Genomic DNA, 23,815 nt, shown 5'->3' with positions numbered 1-23,815 from the left:
CTGAGGAAAAAAGAGATTAAGTTACTTTCCCAAGCTTGTAAGTATTGGAAAAACTGGGATTCTAATCTCTTTCTGTTGATAACTTTCTTTCTTCTCATGTGGCTTATCTTCTGTTACTGTTCATGGGCAGCAGTTATTCCTTACAGAAGTAAATATTGGCCAGTTCTACTTTTCAGTCAGTCACCTATTAATCTCTGTTATGGCTCAATCTGTATCTTAAGTCTAAGTCTCCACTCAAATCTATAATTTGTATTATTTGGAATTTTGAGCTACAGCTTTTTTTTTCCCAACTGGGAATTGAACCCAGGGGAGCTTTTTCACTGAGCTACATCCCCAAGCCCTTTTTATTTTTATTTTGAGATAGGGACTCTCTAAGTTGTCAAGCCTGACCTTGCATTTCAAATCTTCCTGCCCCAGCCTCCCAAGTTGCTGGGATTACAGGCATGTGCCACTGCACCTGGCTGAAATTTTGAGCTTCTAATGGAGTATCTACTCTTAGCTCAGACCTAAAACTCAGCATCTCTAAAACTGAATTCATGACATTTGTTCTCAAACTTCCCTTTGTAACCTTTCCAGTCATCAGTGGGGCAACCATTCTTCTGGTTGTCAGTACACAAAACATTGGAATAGCCTTTGACTTCCCTTTATTCGGCTTCCAAATTGTAACAGTTCAACTCAGTTCCCACAGGAACTGTAGAGTCTTGGTTTCAAGTGTCTGTTCTGACTGTTGTCATTCTCACAAGTGGATTTCATCCCTTGATACCTGAATTTTGTTAGTCGTCTCCTTGTGAAAGCTATTGTCTCCTCTCCTTTCTGTGTAATACTGTTTTAACTTCCAACATTTTAGATTCATGCAAATGACTTATCAAAAACAGAGTCATATCCCTTCGTCATTTCTACCTTGTCTTATATATCTGAGGTCATTAAGTACTTTAACCTCCTAGACCAAACTAATGTGGAATGTAATATGAAAGTCATATCCCTTCATCATTTCTACCTTGTCTTATATATCTGAGGTCATTAAGTACTTTAACCTCCTAGACCAAACTCTGCCTTATCTTAATCCAGAATTCTCTATACTCTTCCTATTGTTGCCATCCTCCTGTTGCCAGTAAAAATGACTTGGAGTTCCTTCAAGGCCCATTTGGAGGCCCACTCTTATTTACTCCAGCTCTTTCCAGCTCATACTTGCATTCCTATAACATTTCTAATCAGTAGCCTGCAATCTCTCAACTGTGTACCTATGCGGGCCATTCCTTGGTGTTTTCGGATATGCCTACCTAGACAGATGGAAACTTAAGAAGGTCCTGATTCAGCTTCCCTTAAATCTCTCACCCTGTTTAGTACAAGTTATGTAGTGGATGTCTATGAAGCACTTAACATTTGATTTATTAACAGCACTGGTCATTTTGAGTATTATTAAAAACTTTGATTGAATGTTGCAATTTGAGGAAGGCCAGTAACAATCAATAAAAACATATCTTCATATTTAGTTTATCTTCTAACCTTAACATTTTTCCTCTGAACTTCATGTTTATATCATATGGTGTTTAATGCTTATAGAGCTTCCTGAGATAAGTAGGGAAGGTGTTGTTATCTTTGACTTTCATTTTACATTCCACATTAGACATATTTGTTGGCTAAGTTTTTAGAAGTAAACAGTCTTAAGCTCAGAGAGGTTAAGTGACTATCCAGGGTCATTTGTTTAGTATTTGGCATAGACAGGGCTACACATTGGGTCTTTGACCTGTTTCCAGTCCTCTTCTTCGTTCAGTTGCTAGAAACTTTAGCCCATCAACTGAATTGCCAGGCAGGTCATATTGCTGCCCCTTCTTGCCAACAAACTGAGGGCAATACTAAGAAAAGTGAGAAAAGAGAGGTTGAAAATATGAGTGATAGAAGACACGGACATATTTGAAATGGATCATCATCCCCCCTTTCTCAATTTAGAATTTCACAAATATCCTCCTCTGCCAGTGCTTTGTTAATTGTTTATAAAATATTCTTTAAAACATTGACCTTGCATAAGATATGCTTTTACCCCATCCCCTTCCTGGTTAAAAGTCACTGTCAGGGACAAAAAGTGCCTGATTGTGCTGTTTGTCATGTAGGTGGGAGGGAAAGAGGGAGAGAGCTGAGTTGAACTGAAGCAGAGCTTTTTACAGCGCTATTGTTCTACTATCAGAGAGCAATTATACTCCAACTTCCATCAACCTCTCCACCTCAGACATCCAGCCTCCTCCTCCTGCCAGTGCTTCCCCACACACTGAACATAAAGCCATACTGCTCACTCCAGGAGGGACAGGAGGGGAGGTGCGCTTTCCCTCTGTCCTCCAGGAGGCTCAGGTCTGGGTTTTTTTTAACTGCTGATCCATTTTAATAAAATGAGGCATTTCTAGCTTTTTTAGATTTTTTTTCCAGTTGTGGGAATCATAAATATATCTTTTAGCAACATATGTATTACAACTAATGTCTTCAGTGGTATTGTTATAATATTATCTGTGAGGTATTCTGTGACTTGATAGAGAATAGGAAGTTTTTCTTATAAGATGCTTCATATTCAGTTCAGAGGGTTAAAATTCAAGTTTTTTTCTCCTTTGCTGTGCTGGGAACTGAACTCAGGGTCTCATGAATGCTAATAAGTACGTGCTCTATCTCAGAGCTATAACCCCAGCGTAATCCAAGTTCTGTGTCTGTAAGGCAGATAACAGCAATTTTTTAAAGCCATATTTATTTTGTAATATGTTCTCAAATTTGTGGATTATAGTTTGTCTACTGGCTTTTTGCCTAATAAAAAAAGGTTTAAGTTTCATATGCTTGAAAAAATTTTGCAGAGTGTCTCTTTTGCCTTTATGTGATTGCAAAAACTAAAGCCACAACCCAGCACAAACCAAAACATGGGCTTTCCAATGAAGAAAGCCCTCTACTTTCACAGCCTTTAAGTAATGTGTGGTTATTTGAGGAGAAGGATGTAAGAGCATTTTGTTGGGAAACCATAGAATGACATAGCAAATACTAGTTATGATATTAGATGTGGTTGAATCTGTACTTCTCATATCCTATACTTGTGTGTGGGAGCAATGTTAATAAGATACCAGTTTCTTAATGCAAGTTGAGCTGGGAAGACAACAGAGAAAATAAGAGAAATATTACAAAGTAATTGGGAAACTTCAAAGCAGTACAGCATGGATGGTGACTTTGAAAACAACAGCTGCTGACGTGAACTTGGCAGAAATTTGTGAGTAATGGTGGGTGACTCATTGCAAGCAGGGGAGTCTTACAGCTTTTGAGGTGAACAGGCAGAGGGGAGAACAGAGATGGCGGCTACCCGGGGGCCAAGTATTTATGTCCTGAATGTGAAAATGTCTTTGGTCCCCTGTTAAATTTTACAGCTGTGTCATTCTCATGAATTATAGCATTATTTCCAACAGAAAACCCTAAAAAACATAAACAGCTCATATTTTCAAAAGTGCTACATCTCAATCTGGGATGATTGTCCTGGGGTGGGAGGGAAGTGGGTGGTAGAGCATATTACATCACCTATTTTTTGGGGATTGTTGTTTTTAAAAATAATACATAGCTGCCTTTTGCTCCTACCCCTGGAGATGCCATCATTCTGATATACCCAGTCCTAAAAAGGACTTATCTGACCCTTTTTGTGAGGGCTGTGTGTAGTTTGAAGAAATTGCTTGGGCTAGTCACATCTGTCTGTTCTCTATTGAAAATCATGGTTCCAAAGCAAATAAAAAATATCTAAAGAAATTATCTCTTCGAAGGTGTCCTCAAAATTGTTGTAGTAGGTATAAACTATTGCCTGGTTATGAAATCTTGACTCTCTGAGGAAAACAAGCCTGCTAGAGTATTTTCTTCCTCTCTCAGAATTTAGTTATTGCCATTAGTGTGTTTTTAGGCAATGACCAAGTCATCTCATCTGAGAAGCCAGCCTTGCCCACAGCTGAGAATTTGTGGAAGTCAGCCATTTAAGAAGGGTTTTAGGATTATCTCTTAAGAGCATAGCAATACACCGAGATCCAAATCCTTGGAAACCTCAACTTTTTAAGAATGTTTTGATAACAACAGGCCGTTGGGGGGCTGGGGTTGTAGCTTAGTCGTTGAGCGCTTGCCTCTCATGCATGAGGCACTGGGTCTGGTCCTCAGCACCACATAAAATAAATAAATAAAACAAAGATATTAAAAACAAAAAAACAACAGGCCGTTGGATAATTGCAAGACTAGCTCTGGAGTGCAGAGTTGGGGAAAGACCAAGTTGGGTGAAAGAACCGTGAAAAAGCATCTCTTTTTGATATTTTTAAAGAGGGTGAGTCTCAGAATGAGAAGCCTTTCGGAAAGGGATAAAGCTTATTCCCTTTTTTATCAGAAGGGAAGAAAGGAAAAGGTGTAACTCCGGGCTTGCGTGGTATAACTTAAAGGGTAAACCTTTACCTCCCACTTAGCTCGTGTTCCTAGTATCTGTACATTTTTCACATGTATAGTTTTAGACTTGATGTGTCATTTTCTGTTACTCAGTTCTGCTTCTGAATGAGAGATCATCTAACACAAAGCCACATAAGAAATGGAAAATTATGGAAAGGGCATCAGTGTTGAAAATAGACCTTTGCAGTAGGGGTGCTGTGTTTGTAAGTGGCTGTTAGTAGTATAGAGAACACTTAAAAAAGAAAATTCAGTGTAATTTCGTACTTAATCTTTTAAGCATTTGAGAAAAGTCTTTGCAGAGTTTCTGGAGCACATCAAAAAAGTGGGAGCTGAGAATAGCTTTTCAGACAACACTAATATGGGTATTGATTGTTGTGTGCAGCTACTTTAAAAGTTAATTCTGTAATGCCAGGAGTTTAAATTCCTAATTTATTAAGCAAATATAAACACACTTGACTCTTAATAACAACTTTTTTTTTTTTGAGGGCAGAATTTTTTATTATTTTTGCTTCCACTCTTGAGCATTGGAAACTCCTCTATGACAGTTTTTGCTAATTTTCAGTATATTTTCCCTTTATTGCAGGCTCTTAATTATTAAACTAGAAGCAGATATAATTATCTTGTTATAAATGGAGGTATTCAGTGCTTTATGGTCAGAAAGTTTATATGGGTTTCTTATATCTACACAAATTTCCCTTTTACCTGGTTTCCTACTGTTTTTTTTTAAACAGTGAAAATGAGTATCTGCTTTACATCCTATAAAGTATTTCCCCAGTCTCTTCTCCAAATGTGAATGTTCCTTTATTTTTGGCTTCTAGATTTACCCTTCCTAAGGCCTTAACCCATCCTCCTCCTCCTTCCCCAACTCTCAGAGGCTGTAGTTGGTAGAGTACACCTCATTCCCCCATTCCAGCTGTGAACGAGCGTTGTTTCTGAGGCGGTGGTCTGTGCTAATTAATTTTTAGATTGCTTTAAAGACTCTCAAGTGGTGAGGAAGTAGAATTGATGTCTACTTCTAGTAGGCAAGCCCTCACAAAATCAAGTACCTCAACTAGTGCTAATTTGTATGGGGGAGTGAGCAAGGATAATTTATATGGTTAATTTCAGAGATCATCTTAATATTGAATGCCTCATTTTCTTGGCTTCATACATCATCTATGTAATCAGTGATTTCAAAATTTCCATCTCCAGCTAGATTTTTCTCTCCAACTCTAGACTCCAATCTTTATCTGTTGACTTGATATCTTCACTTGTATGTCAGATGTCTTAATACCAACATGTATAAAAACTGAGCTGTTGTATCTTCCTACTCCAAATCTGTAGCCTTCCCCATCTCAATTAATGGAAATTCAATTCTTCCACTTGCTCAGGCCAAAAAAATTGGGGTCATTCTTTGACATACATATTTATTCTGTCAACGAATGTTTTTTGGCTGTATCTTGAAAATATTCAGAACCTAGCCACTTCTCATCACCTATTGCTACTACCCTGCTCTGAGCCACTGTTATTGCTTACGGATTACTGCAACACCCTCCTAAATTCTTTCCCCCTTTTCATCTTTGACCCATATAGAGTATCTTCAACTAGTGGTAAAGTGATCTTTTGAAAACATAAGTTGGATTGTGTCATTCCTTTGCAGTGCCTCCCTGTTCCACTCAAGGTAAAAGCTGGAGAAGTTAAAATGTCCCTCAAGGCCCTACACAGCTGCATCTGCTTCTCTGCAGCCCCACCCCTTTGCTCCAGCCACCTGGGCCTCAGAGTTCCTAGAGTATGCCAGACACATACTTTTATTCCTTCTGTCTGGACTTTCTTTCACCTCCTAGTTTCTTGTTCAATGTCAGTTCTCATTTTGGCATTGTCTGATCACTGTATTTCATACTGAGAGTTACACCCTTCACTACACCCTCCATACTTATGCTTCTCATTCTATTTTCCTTGCCCTACTTTTCCCGATAGCACTAATTTTCCAACATGCCTTCTACTTTACTGATTGGTCTTGCTTGTTGTCTTCTCCATCCCACAGCTAGTCTTCAGGGACAGTGAGGACAAGGGTCTTTGTTTTATTCATTGACGCATCCCAAGTGCCTTAAAAGCAGTGCTTGGTAGATGGTTGGCACTAAACAAATTTGAATGAATTAAGAACCACAATACAGTATTTAAAAAAAAAAAAGGAATCATCTTTTTTTTTTTTTTTTTTTTGAAAAAGGGTTAGGAAAGCAAACAAAGCACAGCAATAAATGAGAATAGTGCAGCTATTCCTTATATTTGAATGTTATTCTTTGTCTGATTTATATATAAGTATGGTCTTTTTTCAGGCTTGATTTGGTATCCTGATTTTCATTGAATAGCTTTATTGAGTAATAATTTATATACCATAAAATCCACCCATTATAATGGTACAATCCAATGAATTTTAGTAAATTTATAGAGTTGTATAACTGTCACTTCAAAAATTTTCCATGTGTCCATTAGTTTGAGTTAATTCTCCACATCACCCCATATTCTTACTTTGTCAAGTTTTGGCCCCAGCTCTTGAAAGAATAATTCATAAAACAATACTAACATAGCTTGTCACCCTTAAACGTTGTAAATTTAAATATGAAATTAAATAACCTTTGTTTAATGTCAGAATGACTCAGATTGGGAGCACTCTTATCCAGGTCTACCATTTACCAAATGACCCAAACTTTTCTGCCTTAATCTCTTCATGTGTTAAATGAGGATAATAATTGTAATTAGCTTACAGAGTTGTGAGGATTATAATTGAAAGTAAGCACAATGGATACCATATGGTAAGTACTTGATAAATGTTATTTAACATGATTAATCTCTTATTAGTGTAGCTCCAAAATATGGGGGGGGGGGTAACTATCCTTGTGGGTGGAGAGCAAACTTTAAATTGAATTCTAATTTTTTGAAGTTTGTGTAAATTATGATCCTGCTGCTGTCTTGGTTTGTAAATAAAGTGTAACTACAGCAGATTTTAAAAGCAAGTCAATTTCTAACTGATGAGATTTTTCAGCATCTTCATTGGGAGATATCTCTAAGCCACCTTTGTTGATTTTCCTGTTTATCTTTGACAGAACTTTTGACACCAGGGAGGTAATTAGCCAGTTTTTTTTTTTTAATGTCAAAAGCATAGTTACCATCAAAAAGTGTTCTTAATTGTGTCTTAATCTTACATTGGGATGTCCTGTGAGTGAGACTTGTAAATGAGTAGAGGAGGGAAGCATTCATTTTATATCTTGATAAGCTAGAACCAAATTATCTTTAATAAGATCTTTTTCTGTTTTTTGTTCTTTTCTTTTGTGTACAGATGCACAAAGCAAGGTCATCAGAAGCCTCTAGATTCAAAAGATGATAATACTGAAAAACACTGCCCTGTGACAGTGAATCCTTGGCACATGAAGAAAGCTTTTAAAGTCATGAACGAATTAAGAAGGTATCATTGCATTAATGTACTTTACTGTCAGTCTTTTCCCTTTATTTTTGAGTTGTTTGTAGTGAATACATACCCTCTTCCCTCATTGTTTCTTTGTTTGATACAGGGAACATCAAAAGTTTTTTGCAAATTTTTTAAAGGAAGAAAGAGAGCATATAATTTATCAGAATTATAGATGGTTTAGGACACTCTGTCTAACGTGATAGCCACTAGCCACTGTGGCTAGTCTGAATTAAGATATTACATAAGTAGAAAATACACAAGACTTAGCAGAAAAAAGAGTGTAAAATATTTTATTAACAATTCTTTAAAATGATGATTACATATGAAAATGATAATTTTAGATATTTTGGGTTAAATAGAATAAAATGTAATTCTTTTTGGTAATCATGGTGGTAGTAGCAGTGGTTTTTAGAAGTGGTGATTTGTCCATTGCTGAGGTAGTTCTCAGGTGTGTTTCATTGCCACTACAATGAAAAGAGTGACATTGAAAGCTGATTGACAAAGGGGAGGGAGGGTAAGGAGGGTGTATGGGGGCAGGAAAAATGGTGGAATGAGATGGACATCATTACCTCAGTTACATATATGACTGCACGTATGGTGTGACACTACATCTTATATAACCAGAGAAATGAAAAGTTGTGCTGCAATTTAGTACAATGAATCAAAATGCATTCTGCTGTAATATATACCTAATTAGAGTATATAAATAAAATTAAAAAAAGCTGATTGAATAGTTAAAAGGATAATTTATTAACCGTCTTGGTTTTTCTTAGCCTTTTATGAAGGATTTATTGTTTCCTAACTTTGCTTTTGTAGAAGTACTTTGTATCTACCTGAAATATTGAAAGCTTGACCAAGAAGGGAGTGGCTTAAATTGCTAGGTTTTCCTAAAAGCCCACTCTTTAGACCCATCATTTGATTGTGTCTTCTTTAAGTAAATTAATGATTCGGAACATTTATCTTCCAGGTACTAGAGATACAATGATGGGCAAAACCAGAAAGAATTGCTGTCCGCATGGGCTTATGGTTGACTGTAGGAATTAGACATTAAGCAAAGAGTCAAAAAAAATTTTTATTGTAAATTGTCACAGTAGTAAGGAGGGCTGTTTTGTGCTATGAAGGTGGATGATTCTGGTCAGGAAAGGATTCCTTGAGAAGACAGGATTCACTAAACTATGAGATGGTAACACCTAGTGTCCTGAGGTGAATGACCTGAGTTTGGGACAAGCTTTCTGGCCTTAGACCAATTATTTCACTTCTTTGAGACTTGGTTATAAAATGTGGGGAGTAGAATGGATGGTGTCTGAGGTTCATGTTGCTCTTAAAATTCTTTGAGCTTAGGAGATCTTTTCTTGATTACCTGCTAGTCTTGTGGTGTGCTTGGTTTGTCCTAGTATCATTTAGCTCTAGCTTTCATTCACCTATTTGCCCTATTTTGGGTATGGATTATATGGCTGTGAAATAGCACCTTCTTGTTCTTTGTATTGCACCATTTCAGGCCAGTTAATGCTGATTTTCAAAACAAAGAATAATCTTTGAGTAGTCAGAGCTTTTACTGCCAGGTCTATTGGGGTTGTTTTAATGAAGTTACTAATCAACAGTGTTTTTTTAAAAAAATGAACTGTCTTTAGGGTTCATCAGAACATTTTTTTTTCCCAATGTCATTCTCTTAACTTTTATAGCTAATTTGAATAGTTCTTAAAAAGAAAGAGAGAAAGAAAATCTCTGAAGAGGCCTATTCCTTGTACAGCTGAAAGTCACTAATATTTCCTGTCCTTGTTTCAACTTCCTGTTGCCAGGAAAGGGTAGCTGAGAGTGGTTTCCTGACTTCTGGGAAGGGAGACTTCTTGTTTCCACCATTCTGCTCTTATGCCCTCACCTTCCAGTGGAAGAATAACAGCTATGCACAGGAGAATGCTTTTGGGAACCTTTGGCTTCTGGAAGCACAGTTTGAGGAAGAAAAGTCAATTTCAATTACAGTTGGTGTAATGTTTAATTGTGGGAATAGGGGTGGGGAGCACAGGAGTTTTGTAATATTTAAGTTAGAACTAAAATTGTTTTAAAGAAAAAAAGACAACATTTTCTTTATTTCTCAAACTAATATTAATTTCTTAAAGATACGAGGCCTAGCTCTATAATTCCGCCTGTGAACTTGAAAAATTCAAAATTATTCAGTTTAAAAGCCCTGTAGTCCTTTCTGAACAATGTATCATCAAATGTCTGAGTTCTTGGTTCTTTGAAATTAACTCACACGCCCAAAAGGCTATATGGGATCCAAAAACTGTATCAGACTTTCCGCATCCCTTTGGGTATCTGGTGAGTTGTGGAGACAACAAAGATGGTGGAATAGTGGAAGACTGTGCAAAATGTGGGGGCCAAAAAGGATTTTCACAGGAGAATCCAACAGAAATAGGGTTCAGCTGGGACCTGCTGTAGGATTCATACAGGAGCAAGAAGGCCTTTCCAGGCCTGATAAACTGCATGAGCTGGGGAAGGGATAAACCTAACCTGTGGGAGGAGTCAAGCATTAGTGCTGAGGAGTCTACAGAAAAGATTAGGAAGCAAGAGGACAGACTGGAGGCAGGCTTGAATGATGTGGTAAATTTGGATTTAATCCTCTGGGCAGTGGGTAAAGGTTTTTGAAACAGAGTAGCATGGTAAGATTGGGGATTTCAAAGGAGCAGTCCATCAGAGCTATGAAAGTATGTTCAGCAACACTTATCTGGTGGGAAATTCAGTTCCTAACTTCACATTTCTCAAGCATGGAAGGAGACAAGTTTTTCAAAATAGCTATGTTGTCCAATTCAAATCAGTGTTTCCTTGCAGACTGCTTATTTGTGTACCATGGTGTATTTGGGTCTTTGGAGGTCTATGAGATGGTAACACCTAGTGTTACCAAGGAAGCAGTCCATAGAACCAGATATATATTATTGAGAAAATTAGATTGCCAGCTTTTTGAGATGACCAAAAGAGCAACTGTCAAAAGTAGTATTTTGCCTATAAAATAAATTTAAAAATTCAAAATTTTTTCTATAATGTGAAATAAGGTTCTATTTGAGTAGAGGGAAGGAAACCAATCTATTAGTTTTACTTACAAGAAACATAATTTTGATTCTGAAGGTATATTTGGGAGCTGAAAGTATTCAGTAAGCATAAATCATTATTTCTTATATGCAAATGTTTACCTGTATGTTTTGCACAATCCCCCCTAAACATTTAGTTTTTTAATTATAATAGCAGTGCTTACATTTTTAGGAGGTGATTAAACAGAAAAACCTGAAGTTCTCTTAAATAAGTGGTTGGGCAACCCTGTTGGATCCCTCTTGCCAAGGGGGAGCTCTGTCTCTTTTTGTCTCACTTGAATAAATCCTACTATCTTACACTAAAAAGAAAAAAAAAACGTGGTTATTGTATTTCTCCTGAGAATTTATACATCATGGGCCTACATTACTACTATTTTATCTATGAAAAATTTAAATTGTGGCTCTTCTTTGGTTGTTCATACTTTGCTACTTAAATGGCAAAGAAATGGAACTTGAGTCTGCCTTTCTGCATAGCTTTATAACATTTTTAAAAATTTTATTTTTGTTTATTATCACTATTTTTGACACTGGGATTAAACCCTGGGGTGCTCAACCACTGAGCTGCATCTCCAGTACTTTTATTTTTTGTTTTGAGATAGTGGCTAAATTGCCAAGGCTGGCTTTGAATTTGAGATCCTCCTATTTCAGCCTCCCTAGTCACTGGATTACGTGTGGGGCACCTTGTCTAGCTATAACATGGTTTTTAAAAAGGATTTTAGGAAATTACATAGCGTGTCAGTTTTTAAATTCAAGTACATATTTCTTTCTGTAGTAGAACACAATCAGGTTCTTTTGTTTGCATGTTGTGCTAGAGGAGTGTAAGACATTCCTTGAAGGATAGGGCAGTTGGGAAGATCCTTCAAATCAAGCAGACTTATGCATTTAAGAAAGCTTAAGAGACATTTTGAAGCCTAGAGTTTCAACTTAACTGGTAATAGTCTACAGTGTTTCCTAAGCACTCATAATTGATTTCTTTTTAAGTGGTGTTTATTGAGCATGGAGAGGATCATTAAACACTTCGTACAATGTGAAGAATGGACAGTAGTAAATGAATTTACTAAACCAACCTCCTTTCCTTCCTCTCTCTGTTGCTGAATATTTACTACATACCAAAGACTGCTGCCTCAGTTGCCTTCACTATCCAGTCTTAATCAGAAATTCAGAAGCTCTTACTACAGCTATTTCCTTGGAGATTACTGTAGTTAAGAGTATCTTCTTGTGATTTAGTTCACCAAATTCTTTCTTTTTTTTTTTTGGCAACGAGGATTGAATACAGGGGTACTTTACCACTGAGCCACATTCCCAGCCCTTTTTTAAATTTTTAAATTTTTTTGGTAGTTTTAGATGGACAGAATGCCTTTATTTTATTTGTTTATTTTTATGTGGTGCTGAGGATCGAACCCAGTGCCTCATGCATGCTAGGCAAGCTCTCTGCCGCTGAGCTACAGCCCCAGCCCTCCCAGTTCTCTTTATGTTTTATTTTGAGACAAGGCCTTGGTAAGTTGCTGAGGCTTGTTTTGAACTTGCAATTCACCTGCCTCAGTCTTCAGAGTCCCTGGGATTATAGGTATGAGCCGCTGTGCCTGGCTTAATTCACCAAGTTTGAAAAACAAACTTATAATGAGGAAGTTTCCTTTGTTTAGATTCTACCTTTTCTACCCTGTAGCCACGCTTTTCACCAACATGCTTGGAAGCTCATCCCTTTGTGACCAGTTCTGTTCTGAAAGCCTTTAGTTTTCTCATCTCTCAACTCTGTCCTTTCCCTATTGTCTTTCTCCTGTCCCTAATATCTTCTTTAATTTTATTTCTAAATAATCATCTTCTCCCTTTCTTAGTTGTAACCCAGTTCTTGCAAGTCCCTAAATGTTGACATGTCCCTTCCCTTCAGATAATTCACTGACATGCTTTCCCCATTGTGTTCTTGTGCTCCATTTCGTCATTTTTCATGCTCATTCTGCTATTTTCATTTTATCTGGAAAGAATGATAGATCCTCTGTTCTGGGACCCTTTACTCATTTAAAGCAGTTTCTAAATCATTGAGTGTAATTGGTTTTCCTGTGACTTTCCAAGTTGACTATCACTTCTTCCTGCTTTGTGTTTGAAAAATCTCACGAGGTGTACATCTCTTGAGGGGGAGAGGGTGGTACTATTTTTCAGGACTCAGTGTGGCAGGAATCTGATTAAACCTAACACCTAGGTTTACCCTAATCCAAGAATTCTCAGATGCCACTTACCATCATGGTTTTAAGAGGAAAAAAACAAAACAAAACAAAACGAAGAAGAAGAAAAGGAAGATAATGATGATATGTAGTATGGGGCTTGGCTGCTCTTTAGCCAGATGTATCTGCTTGTCTATATAAATGATATTTGTCAACCATAGGAAATTTGGTTAAATATGAGTGATTAAATCAGCAGTCGAAACCTTATCACTCATCATCCTATCCCACCTCCCTAGGTACCCATAGCCAGCACTGGATCATGGGGCCATGTCCCAAACAGTGGATCCACATCCGCTCACCCTCTGCTTCCTAACCAGTTTTTAATTTCTTTGGCTTCTAACCTCTTCCCTCCTTTCTTTTTTATTTTTACGTCTGTTTCTTTATCCTAGCACCTGATGCTATTCCCCTGGTGCTGACTTTGGGCACGTTCCTCGGCTCTGGTGTGTGTGTATTTCATGGATAACTGGCTGACAACTCATCTTACTAGGTGCCAGTGGTGCTTCAGGTGCCATTCTGATTCTTCGCCACATGATAAGAAGTGCCTCCAGGTTTTCACTGGCACCTGAGGAAGAAAGCGGGACAGATGCCTTGTAATTTCCTCACCACCCCCACTTCTAGTTGAAAGTAGATTCTTGCTTCATATGACAACTAATTATTTTTGATATCTCAGAGTCTGCTGACACATTTTACTTTAAGAAGATATGCACTGTGCATTTTAAAAGCAGTGATAAATTTTTCTAGTCTTAGGAATTCATTCCTTTTATGTCAGAAAACCAAAGGAAGTCTTGATATATTCTGACAAGTTTCATTCATTTTCGAAGTCTCCCCCCACCAGAAGAATCAGTGTTCATGCTATTGTTTCAGTTAGGAGACAAGTGCTTTTCTTTTTATCTGAGTCATTTGAGTTTTACATAAGGTCTGTTTAATTCCCATTCTTTTAAAAAATTTGAACTTGGAAGCTACCTCCATTCTGAAGTTTTCCCATCAGCTTGGGTGTCTCCTGTGTGTTCCCAGACACCCCACACTTACCCCATTGTGTCATCATGAGTTCATTTTATAATTACCTGTTCCTTGTATGTTTCCCCACTTATTTGTGAACTCTTTGCTATCACAGACATTCTCTTGTTTGTTATGGTAAGCTTACACAGTGCGTGGCACTCAGGAAGCACTGTCTGGATATGAACAAATGAAGAAATGCAAATTTTGCTAAATAACAATTTAATTTACTTCTTTATTTTGAAAGTATTTTTATTTCTACAGTCCATTTCTGATTAGATTCCAAATAATAGGAAATAAATCTTGGTAGATTCGGGGTATGGGCTGCTAAAACAAATCTTTTGTTTTATTGCCAGATTTTAACATTTGTAGTCCTCTATTCCTCACCTAAAAGTCATTCAACTTCTTGTAAGAATGCACATTTGAAAAAGGTAAGGGCCAGACTTGTGGACACATTGGTTTGTACTCATTATACTACACCCAGTGGCACACACTGATAAGATTGGTCAGATGTCTGTCATCTTTGAGTACTTATTGCCCGAAGGAAACAATTAGGAGTGTGAAGAGAGAACCCACAGAATGGGAGCAAATCTTTGCTAGCTGCTCCTCTGACAGAGGATTAATATCTAGAATATATAAAGAACTCAGAAAACTTTACATCAAAAACTCAAACAACCCAATTAATAAATGAGTAAATGAATTAAACAGATACCTCCGTTTAAAGAAGAAATATGAAATATATGAAAAATGTTCAACATCATTAGCAATTGGGAAATTTATATCAAAGCTATACTGAGATTTCATCTCATACAGTCAGAGTGTCAGTCATCAAGAATACAAATAATAAATGCTGGAGAGGATGTGGAAAAAAAGGAACACTTTTACACTGTCGGTGGGATTGTAAATTAGTATAACCATTATGGAAATTAGTATGGAAGGTCCTCAAAAGACTAGGTGTGGAACCATCATATGACCTAACTATACTATTCAGTACTTATCCTGAAGAATCAAAGTCATTATACTACAATGATACATGCATACTCATGTGTATAACAACGTAATTCACAATGGCCAAACTATGGAACCAGCCTAGGCATTCATCCGATGAATGGATGGATGTATAACCAATGTGATCCTGCAATTTGTACATGTGGAAAAATGAGAATTCATACCCTATTTGAATCAAATGTATGATATGTCAAGATCATTGTATTGTCTTGAGCAACTAATAAAAAAAAGAAAATGTGGAATATATACACAATGGAGTTTTACTGAGCCAAAGAAAAATGAAATTATGTTATTTGAGCAAAATAAGTTAAACTCTGGTCAGGGGTCATATATTTTCTTGTATATGTGGAAGCTAGACAGGAGAAAAGAACAAAAAGTTGGAGCTTATGAAAATCAAAGTGAGATCAGTAGCAGAAAGGTGCCGAGGAGTGGGAGGTGGGGAGGGAAGGGGGAAGCGCTGGGGTGGGAGGTGGGGAGGGAAGGGGGAAGAGGTGGGGAGGGAAGGGGGAAGAGGTGGGGAGGGAAGGGGGAAGAGGTGGGGAGGGAAGGGGGAAGAGGTGGGGAGGGAAGGGGGAAGAGGTGGGGAGGGAAGGGGGAAGAGGTGGGGAGGGAAGGGGGAAGAGGTGGGGAGGGAAGGGGGAAGAGGTGGGGAGGGAAGGGGGAAGCGCTGGGGCGTATCATTGACCAAATTATATTGTCATAATATATGCACATATGAATATGTAACAACAAATCCGATCATTATGTACAACTGTAATGCACCAATAAAAGTGGGGGAAAAAAGTATGAAACAAAAAAAGAAATCTTTTTAGGGGGGATAAAATATGTTATTGCTGGAGATAAAAGGACGAAAAACTGAACACTAAAACTAAGTATGTCCTTGACTTGTAATGTGGCCCTTAGACTCCTTGGGACCTAATCCAGGGTGTGACTGGATATAATTTTGGTGATGATTTACCTTATTAGTTAGCTAATATCATCTAATAAGCCAGTAAGGTCAGGCTAATTATGTGACAGTCAGCAGGTGTTTTCTAGAAAGATTAGATCAATGAGTAATGGTAATTGAAGCTGAGTAATTAATTGTGTGATTTTTGAGATATTCAACTGTAATTCCACTTAAGTTTCATTCTGAAAGGAGAGCAGTAGAAGGGATTATCAACAAAAGGAATGTGCACATAAAAATGCACTTGATTCATTTTTGAGTTGTGTCTAGACCCCTGATCACCAGAAAACCCTGGCTGGTCCCATTCTAGAGAGACTGTGTAACTCTGCCCACCTTCCTTCCCTGCCGCCTTCTCTCTCCTCACTCTTCTTGGTCTGCAGTTCCACTGCTGTGCTTTGCAGATTCTGGCCTTAACAGCACTTAACTGTTCTCTTCTTTTGTGTTTGGAATCTCTTGCTCCTTGATCCAGCTAACACTTTGTTTTTAGAACTCAACTTAAATAGTAGCTACTGGAAGCTTTTCTGACCCCTAGTCTGATTTAGTTGCTCCCCTTTTCTCATAGCATCTTTATTGTATTGCTTTCCACTTTAGTAATGTCATTTAGTAATGTCAGTCTTTTTTGCTGGTTGCCTAAAGGGCAGGGATGGTTTGGAGGTGCTTTGTTGAATGAATATATAAATATTTGATTTTTCTAAATATTCTGTAGAGGTAGCACTAAAAGTCCATTAGAAATGACCCTTTTATCAGCTACATATAGAACTTAAAAAATAGTTTCTAATATATAGCATGTCAAAAACCAAATTGTGATATTTTAAATTTATAATTTCTATTCCCTGTTTTACTCAAGCTTTAATAAATCTTAAAACCCAACTTCAGCTGGTTTTATGTAGTATGAAGAGACTCTGGAATGGGTTCTCTGGATTTGAATGCTAATATTGATACTTCCAGGGACATTTTAGGCAGGTTATTCACCTTTTATTTTGTTTTGTGGTGTTGTGGATTGAGCCCAGGACCTTAATACATGTTAGGCAAGTGCTTTACCATTCTTAGCCTTAGGTTATTCTTCTTTAACCTTGGTTTCCCCAGCTACATATTTTGGGGGTCAAAATAAAAATAATGCCTACCATATAACACTGTGGTGGAAACAACTGAAAACATATAAGCAGTTGAAGATTTTGCATAGTCCACTCCTAAAAATGCTGCTGATGTTCTCATTCTCATTGTTTGTGAACCCATGGAATTTATAGAATGTAGAGTGGTTTTTTGTTCTCTGAGCTGATGGGTAGACTTTGTTAGTTCTCCGTTTGATCTAGAGGAATTCCAAGTTAATGACATTGTACCTCCTTTTTTGACTTTGATATGGGACCTGCTTGATGTCTCATGCAGCATCATGAGCCATTAAATCAGCACCACCCATGAGCCATACTTCAATCTAAATGGCAAAGCCGCTTAGAGATGATGAGGCCCTGGAAGGCAGTCATCACTGCTGCTGTGGTACTTGTTTATCTCCCAGTTTTTCCTGGGCTAGAGGGAGAATAGATGTTAGTTTGCTTTCCAGAAAGTTTCACTGTGAGCCCCATGGGTAGGGTGTGGCCGCCAGCACCTTGCCAGGGTAATTTTTCTTGGTCAGGAGTAAGCCACCTGAGAAAATAAAGTCTGAAATAAAATTAGTGAGGAAATAAGACAAAGTCAGAATTATAGTTTTAAGAAGCATGGAGCACCTAATAGGTCCAGCCCACACAGGAACTGGAGCTGAAAAACTAAAAAATGGCTCTGGTTCTTTATTTAAGGGGGTACATCAAAGGCAGGGATAAGGTTTCAGGGTGGAATCTTGCTTCATGATGTCTTTTTCAGTCAACAGGTTGATTGGCATTTTGGCAGGCTCCACCCATCTCTGAAAGGCTGTGTGGCTACAGTAGGTCACCCCATCTCCTGTGCTGTGTAGGACCTGGCAGAGCTAAATAGGACTCACATGTGTCTGGGCAATCTTACCAGCAGGATTGCTGCTGGAAGTTCCCAAATACCAGATTTTCCTATTCAATGGGCTTCCATGCCAATTTGGTCCACACATAGTCCACTGGTGACTTTTGACATATGGGAACAAGTTTGTGAGCAGTAGGGTCAGGTGGAAAATTGAAGGACATGTGTAACCTCATGTGAAAATGTTGCTTGTAAGGTACTAGGGAGTTACCGAAGGAAACTTCTGGAAATAGGCAGGATTATTAAAGAGGGGGGCCCAGTGTGAGTTGTGTACTCTATATATATAGAGCAGTTCAGTGCTTGGATATTTGGGGTATGGAAAAGATGTTTACATTCACCACTCCTGTTTCAGTCATGACATGACTATCAGCAAGGCAGGATTTAGGCTTTGAGACCTTCTTGTTCTAGAATAAATGTCAGTGGTATTTTTTCCAAAAAAATATTCTGTGACATTCTTAGTTTCTTGGCAAAGTCTTATCTAGCACCACATATAGCATGTACAAAGTGCTCCCACAAGTTTTTAAGGGAATTAAAGTAGGTGTTTTAAAATTGTAGGTATAATTTGGTGGTTGAATAATGGTTTGTTTTGAGGTAACAAAATACTTTTTAATTTTGTATGTGGTGTGGTAGTGTATTTTGGTTTTGAGGAATGAGACATTTTGCATTGGTAAAATGTTCTAAGTTAAGCTTAAAATGCCCAAGTGCCTTTTAAGCAGCATATGTAACAGAATGTAATTTTACCCTTGTTTGATGACCCAGGGTCATTTCCAATATCTTTTTTTATTTTTTTGAGGCGGTGGGGGGTGTTGATTCAATTTAGTTTTTGACCTTTTTTTATTAAAATTTTTTTTTGCTCATTTGTTTACATAGTATTTGAATAAATCTTGAATGTGTTTTGGAGAACATTTTAATTATGGATAATTTCAAATAAAATAATCAGACAATAGTACAATGAACTCAGAAATTCCATCATGTAGACCAGTGACCATCAACAACAATGTCAGACTGCCATCTCCTGCTTCAGCTGGTAATCTGCTGTTTAAACTACCTCTCCTTTTACACAGTTCATTGGTGGTTTGCTGCCAGAATTTCTTTTAGTTTAGAAATTGGTAATCAACTCTGGAAGATTTCTGAGTTAAACAAAAGCAACATTCTGAGTGAGGGCCCAAGGTTTTTTGGGCCTTTATCACAACTATTTTTTGTATTCCTCATGTTTAGGGATTCTGTTCTAAAGAATGGTTAAGTTAGTCTCAACTTCAAAAAGTGAGTTTTATTCTAATAGTTTTTCATAGGATATTTAATACATTTATTATTAGAGGCATTTAAATTTTTTTCTCTCTGCTTTGTGAACAGTCAAAATTTGCTGTGTGATGTCACAATTGTGGCAGAAGACATGGAAATCTCTGCTCACAGAGTGGTGCTGGCCGCCTGTAGTCCTTATTTTCACGCCATGTTTACAGGTATGACATATTTAATTTTGGATTTTTTTAATGTATACAGTCTTGAGCTTTTCTTCCTGTTTTGTTATTAGCATTTTACTTTATGAAAAAAAATTGAATTTGATTGGGAAAAAATGCACTTGCATCATTCTAAATTCCTGCCCATTTTTGTTTTTCATTGTTGTGATCAGTAAACATGTATATACATATACTCACAGGTCTATTCCCAGCTTAATATTTGTGCATATTTGTTCACTTTGCTTTCCTAGTACTTATGACAGCTTTTTGCACTTGGGCAAAAAAGGCAATTTTTATTGTTTTACATTTTTTAAATGATTTTCACATTTGCTTCATTTAATAAAATGTTTAATGTCTTGTTTGGAAATACAAGAAAACAGGGTGATTTATCTATAAGGTTACATTTTACTTTGGCATCTGTAAAAATATACAGCATTAATACTTTGGGAAAATAAGTGACTTATGCCTGTTATATTTAAAGCTATAACTTCTTTTTCTTTCTTTCCTTTTTTTTTTCTTCTTCTTCTTGGTACTGAGGATTTAACCCAGGGGTGCTTTGCAATGAATTAGCTATATCCCCAGTCTTTTATTTTTCATTTTGAGACTGGGTCTCACTAAGTTGCCACAGATCTTGCTAAATTGCTGACCATGGTCTCAAACTTGTGATCCTCCTATGTCACTGTCCTGTGTTACTGGGATTACAGGCATGTGCTAATATGTCTGGCTCATAAATTCATTTTTTAAAAAAGAAATTTAATTATATAGTTCTTCCTTATTCATGTGGAATATCATCTAAGACCCCTAGTGGATGCCATAAGTTGTGGACAGTTCCAGTCCCTATTTATTCTTTGTTTTTTTTTTTCCTGTACTTACATATATACCATAAAGTTTAATTTATAAATTAGGCACAGTGAGAAAATAACAACAGTAATATTATTAACAGAACAATTATATTAATGTAGAACAATTATATCAACAGACTATAATGAAATTTTCAGCTTCTCTGCCTTCATGCTTTGGGTCCATTATTAGGTACAATAAGGGTTACTTGAAATAAGCACTGAGATACCGTGACAATTAATTTGGTAATCCAGACAATTACTAGTGACTAATTGATGGGTAGCATATATGCATGGATATGATGGATAAAAAGATGGTTCATGTCCCAGGTGGGACAGAGCAGGTAGCCCTGGATTTCAGCATGCTATTCAGAATGGTGCACAATTTAAAACTCATGAATCCCATTTCTGAAATTCTTCATTTAGTATTTCTAGGCTATGGTTGACTGTGGTTAACTGAAACCATAAAAAGTAAAACCTTTGATGGGGAAGATAACTGTACTGATGTATAAAGCAATGAAGTTATTTCTTCCATCAGTGAATTTATAATCATTTTTGTATTGGTACACCAAACAGAAAATACAAATTTAAATAAAATGATGACAAAAGGCAAAAACAGAAAGCTATTTATACTTTCAAGACTATTACATATTTCTTGTGCCTAACATATTACAGAATACTTCAAGGAATACAAAATCAATATGAATGTGTTTCCTGCCCCAGTAATAGTTGGGGAAATGAGATGTGCACATCTAAAATAGGTAATAGTGTGTATAGACTATGTTCCCACACCAGTGGCACATGTGGTACGGACTGTGATGGGCAGCATTGAGAGAAGGGTTCTGATGTTTCACGTACACAGAAGGTCAGTGCAGTACACTGTTTGACAGCTTTTTGTCTCTGTGACCAAAGCACCTAACAAGAACAATTTTAAAGGTGGAAAAGTTTATTTTTGGCTCACGGTTTCAGAGCTCTCAGTTCTTGGTTGGAGGACTTCATTGCTCTGGATCTGAGGTGAGGCAGAACGTTCTGGAGGAAGGGAATGATGGAGGAAGGCTGCTTAGCTCATGGCAACTAGGAGGTAGAGAGGTGGGTGAAAGGGGCCAGGGACAGGTATAGTTCCTAAGGCCACCCCTCCAGTTTCCTGCTTCCTTGAGCCCTGTACTACCTGCCTGCTGTTACCATGCAGTTGTCTATTCAAATTATTAATCCAGCAAATGGATTAACACCAGTGAGGTAATGTTCCTCATAATTCAGTCTTTTCACCTCGGAACATTACGGCAGGGTCTTGCACATGAGGTTTTTGGGGAGACATTCCAGATCCAAACTGTACGAAGGGCCGTGTGGAAAGAATGGACTTAGGGAAAACTTTCCATGTGTCTTGGAAATAGAGAGGAGGCTGGAGTCCCCCTCACTTTTCAGTCTCATGCAGTTTTGCTGTTCCTGAACAGAATTAAATAATCAGAAATGGATAAAAGATAGCAGAGGGCTGTGAGCCAAGTGGAAGTAATTTGAGAGGGCTCCTTCAGCTGAGGCTGATCTCACTACTAATGAACTGAGCAAGGCAGAGTATTATGTCCCGTGGTTCACTTCAGTCTCTTGGTTTATATCTTATTTATTACTCCTGGACACTTTTCTAGAGTTTGTAAGAAGAGGCTCCAATCTAGAACATGTTGGCCTAATTTAGGAATTTCCTAGTAAAGTGCCATCTTTATGAGGCTTTCCTTGTGGTTAAACTGCTATTGCTTCTGGCTTGTTGGAAGTGAATTGAATGTCTCAATTATGTTTTTTTCCCCAACTTTATTGAGGTGTAGTTTATATATTTATAAACATTGGGCTGGGGATATAGCTCAGTTGGTAGAGTGCTTTCCTCACTCTACAACACAAGGCCCTAGGTTCGATCCCCAGCACCAAAAGAAAACAACAACAACAAAAAAAAACTACTATAAAAATTTACCCATTTTGAGTGTACAATTCAATAATCATTTTTAGAACACTTTCCCCACATAGCATTTTTCTTCTTTTTTTTTAAATTAGTGCATCATAGTTATACATAGTAATGGTTTCATTTTGACAAAATCATACATGCAAGTAACTTTATTTCAAGCCCATTCCCCCCTTTGCTTTTCTTCCTCCCTCCCCTATTCTTCCTCCTCTACTCTATTAAACTTCCTCCTTCTACATATACATAAAAATGAAATTCCCTTTGTTATCTTTATATGAGCGTATAACACGACTTTGTTAAATTCATTCCATTGATCCTCCCCTTTTCCTCCCTCCCTCCCTCCCTCTCCTTCTCCCACATCTGTGTTCCACTAATCATCCCTTTATCTTTGATATCCCATCTCTCCCCCACTGCCTCTTTCCCTCATTTTGCTCTAGCTTCTGCATATGATAGAAACATTGGACCTTTGATTTTGCTTATTTCACATAGCATGATTTTCTCCATTTTCATCCATTTACTGGCAAATGTCATTATTTTATTCTTCTTTATGGCTGATTAAAACTTCATTGTGTATGTATGCCACTTTTCCCTGATCCATTCATCTATTGATGGGCATCCGGGTTGATTCATAATTTGTCTATTGTGAATTCTGCTGCTGTATCTCTAAGGTATTGCTGATATTAGATCTTTTGGGTAAACATTAAAGAGTGGAATAGTTGGGTTGTGGGGTGATTCATTACTAGTTTTTTGAGGAATCTCCACACTGCTTTCCAGAGTGGTTGTACTAATTTGCAGTCATACTAACAATGTAAAAATGTACCATTTCCCCCACATCCTCCTCAGCATTTATTATTGTTTGTGTTCTTGACAATTGCTATTCTGACTGAAATGAGATACAATTTTGGTGTAGTTTTGATTTGCATTTCCCTGATTGCTAGAGATGCTAAACAGTTTTTTATGTATTTCTTGGCCATTAGTGTTTCTTCTTTTGAGAAATTTCTGTTTAGTTCTTTTACCCATTTATTAATTGGGCTATTGCTTTTTTGGCATTGAATTTTTTGAGTTCTTTATATATTCTGGATAATAATTCCCCTGTCCGAGGAGTAGCTGGCAAAGATTTTCTCCCTTTCTGGAGGCTCTCTCTTCACTATCTTGTTTGCTTTGTTGGGCAGAAGCTTTTTAATTTGATGGCATCACACTTATTGATTCTTGGTTTTATTTTTTGAGCATTAGGGGTCTTGTTGCAGAAGTTTGTGCCTGCTTCTATACAATGGGGCATTGACCCTCTGTTTTCTTCTAGCAGTTGGAAGGTTTCTGGTCTAATATCTAAGTCTTTGATCCATTTTGATTTGCCTTTTTTGCAGAGTGAAAGATAAAGGTCTGATTTCATTTTTCTAAGTAAGGACATCCAGTTTCCCCAGCATCATTTATTAAAAAGCCTATCTTTTTTCTGGCATATATTTTTG

General features: G+C 37.3%; 1 protein-coding gene across 4 annotated transcripts in view; it reads left to right on the top strand.

Annotated features, from left to right (window-relative positions):
- KLHL2 (kelch like family member 2) overlaps positions 1-23,815 on the top strand; it is a 103,188-nt gene that overhangs the window by 5,711 nt on the left and 73,662 nt on the right. For all 4 annotated transcript variants that reach the window (XR_014019122.1, XR_014019123.1, XM_081269178.1 and 1 more), the window contains exons 2-3: positions 7,751-7,876; positions 19,462-19,568. Coding sequence is in view for 2 of the 4 variants with exons in the window: in XM_081269178.1 (XP_081125304.1) it covers positions 7,751-7,876; positions 19,462-19,568 (233 nt within the window). In the remaining 2 variants the exon portion in view is untranslated. The remainder of the gene's footprint in view (positions 1-7,750; positions 7,877-19,461; positions 19,569-23,815) is intronic.

This window comes from Spermophilus citellus, assembly GCF_964194105.1.
Source record: "Spermophilus citellus genome assembly, chromosome: 16".
Taxonomy (NCBI): domain Eukaryota; kingdom Metazoa; phylum Chordata; class Mammalia; order Rodentia; family Sciuridae; genus Spermophilus; species Spermophilus citellus.
This window is presented reverse-complemented; position numbering and strand designations above follow the sequence as displayed.